Source organism: Lactuca saligna, chromosome 1 (genome assembly GCF_052625555.1).
Source record: "Lactuca saligna cultivar CGN05327 chromosome 1, ASM5262555v1, whole genome shotgun sequence".
NCBI classification, from domain to species: domain Eukaryota; kingdom Viridiplantae; phylum Streptophyta; class Magnoliopsida; order Asterales; family Asteraceae; genus Lactuca; species Lactuca saligna.
In genome coordinates, this window is record NC_136417.1 from 128,729,843 (window position 1) to 128,735,780 (window position 5,938).

General features: G+C 32.5%; 1 protein-coding gene across 1 annotated transcript; it reads left to right on the top strand.

Moving 5' to 3' along the window:
• The first annotated feature begins 2,266 nt into the window (after window positions 1–2,266).
• On the top strand, window positions 2,267–5,733 carry LOC145011244 (uncharacterized). Its single transcript, XM_078969918.1, has 4 exons — window positions 2,267–4,719; window positions 4,842–4,888; window positions 5,003–5,213; window positions 5,286–5,733. The coding sequence occupies exons 1-4, from the start codon at window positions 2,267–2,269 to the stop codon at window positions 5,731–5,733; spliced, it is 3,159 nt and encodes a 1,052-aa protein (XP_078826044.1).
• The last annotated feature ends 205 nt before the right edge of the window (window positions 5,734–5,938 follow it).

A 5,938-nucleotide genomic window follows, 5' to 3' on the forward strand; every position in this document is an offset into this window, starting at 1 on the left:
GTCGCCGGTATTGCCCCTAGCGTCGCCGCTAAAGGTGTCGCCGCTATTGGTCATCACAGATAAAAAAAAACGCACGCAGATAACCTCCCTTCTTCATATTCCTTTCTTTTTTGCTTCCAATTTCCTTCACCATATCGCTGATTTCTTCTTCAATCTGCTTCTTTCAAGCAAATTTCTCCCCTCATTGTTCCAAGCAAGTGTCTCTAGGTGTGGTTAAAGCTTTGGGATCAATTTCTACCTCCATTTCTTGAAGAAAGGTAAGTTTTATTTTGATGATTTCATTTTTATGTTGTATGAATTTCGATTTGTAGCTTTATGTAGTGATTGAATGATAATAAATTGCTCATATTCTTTATTTTTGGTGGTGTTGTTTTGGATTAGAAGCATTGTTCCAAGCAAGTGGTTAAAGCTTTGGGATCAATTTCTAGGTACCTCCATTTCTTGAACAAATGTAAGTTTTTTTTGATGATTTCATTTTTATTTTGTATGAATTTCGATTTGTAGCTTTATGTAGTGATTGAATGATAATAAATTGTTCATATTCTTGTTTTTGGTGGTATTGTTTTGGATTAGAAGCAAGTTATTCAATTTTTTGTTTGTGGTTATTTAATTGCAATTAGTTGTATAGCTTCAAGTTGTATTTATATGTGAAATTATGTGATAATTGTCATATGTGAAAATTGGATTGTATATTTTGTATTTGTTTGAATATATGTGAATTTGGTATATTTATTCCAATGTATGTGTGTTTGATGTATATGTGGTATATTAGTAGAAATTATATGTATTTGTTATAAGTAGAATGTTATTGTGTGTATGTGAATGTATGTATGTTTGTTGTAAATGTGATATATGATTGTGAAACTTTTGTATTTGGTATAAATAGGATGTTATTATGTATATATGTGAAATTATGTGTATTTGGTTTAAATAGGATGTTATTTTGTGTGTATTTGTATTTGGTGTATATGTGGTATATGTATGTAAAAGTATGTGAATTTCACCTTCTTATGTATTATGTAAAACTATGTGGTTTTGGTATAAGTAGGATGCTATAATTGAAATAAAAAAAAAAATACATTATTTTTATAATTTGAAAAAAGAACACAAAAAAAACTATAAAATTGTTTAAAAACTTATATACAAAAACTAGAAAGCTTCTAGTTTTTACCCAAGCTAACTCCAAATTAATTAACCAATAAGTTATATAGTTAACTTATAATTGGAAAAAAAACACAAAAAAAATTATAAAATTCTTTAAAAACTTATATACATTTTAATCTCGACGGTAAAAAAAACAACACAACAACATAATACGTATGTAAAACTATGTGGTTTTCTTATAAGTAGGATGCTATAATTGAAAAAAAAATAAAAATACATTATTTTTATAAATTGAAAAAAAAACACAAAAAAAAAACTATAAAATTGTTTAAAAACTTATATACAAAAACTAGAAAGCTTCTAGCTTTTACCCAAGCTAACTCCAAATTAATTAACCAATAAGTTATATAGTTAACTTATAATTGGAAAAAAAACACAAAAAAAATTATAAAATTCTTTAAAAACTTATATACATTTTAATCTCGACGGTAAAAAAAAACAACACAACAACATAATACGTAAGTAAAAGTATGTGGTTTTCTTATAAGTAGGATGCTATAATTGAAAAAAAAAATACATTATTTTTATAAATTGAAAAAACAAACACAAAAAAAAACTATAAAATTATTTAAAAACTTATATACAAAAACTAGAAAGCTTCTAGTTTTTACCCAAGCTAACTCCAAATTAATTAACCAATAAGTTATATAGTTAACTTATAATTGGAAAAAAAAACACAAAAAAAATTATAAAATTCTTTAAAAACTTATATACATTTTAATCTCGACGGTAAAAAAAACAACACAACAACATAATACGTATGTAAAAGTATGTGGTTTTCTTATAAGTAGGATGCTATAATTGAAAAAAAAAACATTATTTTTATAAATTGAAAAAAAAAACACAAAAAAACTATAAAATTGTTTAAAAACTTATATACAAAAACTAGAAAGCTTCTAGTTTTTACCCAAGCTAACTTACAAGTAATTTTAATTAAAATTAATTAAAAAAATGCATAAATAAAAATTTTTAATTTATTTTTTTCATTTCTTTATTACTTAATTTTTGTATTATTTTAGATGTAAAAAAATGTGGATTGAAAAAAAACAATGCTAATTCTGTATACTAAACTCTAAACTCAAAATTATGTTTCAGCAACATCATGTCTATTGATAAAAGCTGGACTACTAATCCATATCGAAACCATCCCGAGTTCCAAGCAGGACTCAAAGCTTTTATTGAGAAGTCGAAGTTGCACCTTGATAGTAATGGTAAAATCAGATGTGCGTGTGAAAAATGTGATAACCGTTACTTCAAGTACCCGACTGTAGTTGAACGCCATATATTTATAAATGGTTTCAGTAAGGCGTACAAAATTTGGATCTATCATGGTGAATCTTTTATTCCTCCCGTCGTCTTGCCAAGTAACGAAATGGCCGATTTAATCGACGATGTGATGTGGGAGTCGAGAGAAAATGATACCAACCTCGATGACGGAACCTCGAATACAAGGGGTAGCGGTGTGGATGATGATTTTGCACAGTTGTTGGAAGAAATGGAAACTCAATTGTATACTGGTTGCATCTTTTCTTCCCTTGAGTTTCTAGCAAAGTTAATGCATATCAAGGTAAACAACAAATGGACTGATAGTTCATTTGATCAACTCCTTGAGCTCTTGCAATTAGCATTTCCCAAAGGCAACAAGGTTCCCCTTTCACATTATCTAGCCAAAAAGAAACTAAAGTCTATTGGCCTGGGGTATGAGTCGATACATGTGTGTAAAAATGATTGTTGTCTCTTTTGGAAAGAACATGATTCATTGCAAGTTTGTCCCGTTTGTAAAGAGAGCCGATGGATCGATAAAAACACCAAGGGTAAGAAAGTACCTCATAAGGTGTTACGGTACTTTCCTGTGACCCCTAGACTACGACGTTTATATTGTTCGAGGCACACTGCCAAAAATATGATTTGGCATAGTACCAGACGTTCAGAAGATGGTGTGATGATTCATCCTGTTGATGGGGAACATTGGCAAGATTTTGATAAAAAATACCCCGACTTCTCGAGTGAACCCCGTAACGTACGCCTAGGTCTTTCAGCTGACGGTTTCAATCCATTTGGAAACATGTGTAATCCACATAGCACATGGCTGGTCATACTCACCACATACAATCTGCCACCCTGGCTTTGTATGAAAGAGTCATCATTCATGTTGACTTTGTTGATTCCAGGACCGAAAGCTCCAGGTAAGGATATGGATGTTTTCCTTAGACCGTTGGTGGAAGAGCTTAAACATTTGTGGAACTCAGGCGTACGTATTAAAGATGCGGCGACAAACACATTCTTCACGATGAGAGCTATGTTGTTGTGGACAATAAACGATTGGCCAGCTCGTAGTAGTTTATCGGGTTGGAGTGGGCAAGGGTATAGAGCATGTGCTACTTGCAATGAAGACACTCCTTCGTACCGTGCAACAAACAAAGTCGTATATATTGGTCATCGTTGTTTCCTAGATGCTAATGATCCGTTAAGAAAGAGGTTGGACTTTAATGGGATGGAAGAGACAAGACCCGCTCCGAGACACTTTAATAATGATGACATACAAGAGCAACTAGGTCGTCTACTAACTCGTAAACCGGGTAAACATCCTGAGCATGGAGGCGGGGAGCCAAAGCGGCAAGATTATGAGTTGAACTGGTCGAAACGAAGCATTTTCTTCGAACTCGAGTATTGGTCTTCTCTACAGTTGAAACACAACATAGGTGTCATGCATGTCCAGAAAAATGTGGACGAGAGTTTGTTAGGTACTCTCCTAATGAACGATAAAAGCAAAGACACATCAAATGCACGAGAGGACTTGAGAATTCTAAACATTCGGAGAAATGAATGGTTGCAAAAAAATGGTGACAAGTTTCATAGACCCCAGGCAAGATACTCTTTCACGAAATCTAGTCGACAACTCTTTTGTCAATTTATAAAAGAGGTTAAGCTACCGGATGGGTTTGGTTCTAACATTAGTAAGAAAGTGAACGATACCAATACTAACATTATTGGGTTGAAATCGCATGACCACCACATTCTTATTCAACGTTTGATACCGATTGGAGTAAGAGGGTTGTTAGACAAAGATACTTATACACCTATTGTAGACCTTTGTACGTTTTTCAAGCAACTTTGTTCCAGAACATTGAAGGTGGAGGATATGAGGAAAGCAAAAGTAGACATTATTGCAATCTTGTGCAAGTTAGAATTGATTTATCCTCCAGCGTTTTTTGACATTATGGTTCATTTACTTTTGCATTTACCTGATGAAGCAATTGCTGGAGGCCCGGTTTGTATGAGATGGATGTTTCCATTTGAGAGATATATGAAAAAACTAAAAAACTATGTCAGAAACAAGGTGAAGCCAGAAGGTTCTATAGCTGAGGGTTATGTTGCTGAAGAAGCTTTATCATTTTGTTCAATGTACCTTCGAGATGTAAAGAATCGTCCGGAAATAAATGTAGATGTTGTCATTGAAAAAACAAAGTTTTGGATGTTTGAGTCTAAATGTCGACCGACCAGCACAACTCAAATCAAAACTCTTAATTTAACGGAAATGCATAACATGGAATGGTTTGTATTGAATAGCTGTGAAGAAGTCAGATAGTATATCAAGTAATTAATCTTATCTTTAACTTTCATTTTTAATTTTTTATTTTATCTTTTTAATCTATATCTTTTGGTCATCAACATAGGAAATTCAAATCTAAGCATCCCCAAAGTGATGAAAAGAGAGAATTTCGTAATTGGTTTCGTGAAAAGGTAATATAAATTAATAAACAAATTTTTTTCATTGATCTAACGAATACATAATACATATTAATTTATAATTGTTAGGTTCATCAAATGAAAATAGAAAAATCTCCAGAATTCCACGAAGAGTTGTCGGTTCTTGCAATGGGCCCGCAAATGAATGCCTATTCTTACACCGCATGCATAGTCAATGGTGTTAGGTTTATGGTACTTAGTCGTGACACACAACGTACAACACAAATCTCTGGGGTTTTAGCGGTGGGTAAGAAAGGCGAGAAGTATTATGGCCAGTTAGAAGAGATTATAGAGTTGAGGTATACACATGATTATTCAACTGTACTATTTCATTGCAAGTGGTTTGATACTTGAACATGAGTTATTTCTAGTGATAGTTTCACCACTATCGACACACGACGCGAAGCATACAAAGATGATCAACTCATATATGCGTCACAAGCCAAACAAGTGTTCTACATCAGAGAGCCAAACAATAACCATCGGTGTGTTGTCGAGCATGTTAATCATCGAAGTATTTGGGATCTACCATCGAACGATGACCTTGTTCAAAATGTTGACAATGTCTCACACGAAAATGTAGACGATGTCGATGTACTTCAAAATATCTCTTCATCCGATGCTCAACTTTTTATCGATTTCAGCATGTACTTTCAAAACATTCCTAGAGTCATTGTTGATGTAGAAAGTGCATCTGAAGTTCCTCCGCCAACTGGTAGAGTCAATGATGTTTCTGATTGTGATACTGATTACGATGACACCAATTCTGACTATGATACCGAAGAAGACACTGAAGGATATGAGGAAGATTCTGATTAGAATAGTTCTTATGTAATATGTATTTGTAATATGTGTTTGTAATATGAACTGTATTTGGATTTCTAGTTTAAATGGAAATGTTTATTCCTATCTAAATGTTTATTCCTATCTAAATGTTTATTTCTATGTAATGTGTGTCTATAATAAAAATTGTATTTGTATATCTTATAATTTTTTAGGAAATGATGAGAGTGTGGCTGTTGTT

What these genes read in the sequence shown, in the direction of transcription:
- LOC145011244 (XM_078969918.1), top strand. Translation starts at nt 2,267, where the DNA reads ATGTCTATTGATAAAAGCTGGACTACTAATCCATATCGAAACCATCCC. An exon ending in GAAATGCATAACATGGAATG is followed by an intron (nt 4,720 to 4,841) that starts GTTTGTATTGAA and finishes TCATCAACATAG; the next exon opens with GAAATTCAAATCTAAGCATC. An exon ending in TGATGAAAAGAGAGAATTTC is followed by an intron (nt 4,889 to 5,002) that starts GTAATTGGTTTC and finishes AAATGAAAATAG; the next exon opens with AAAAATCTCCAGAATTCCAC.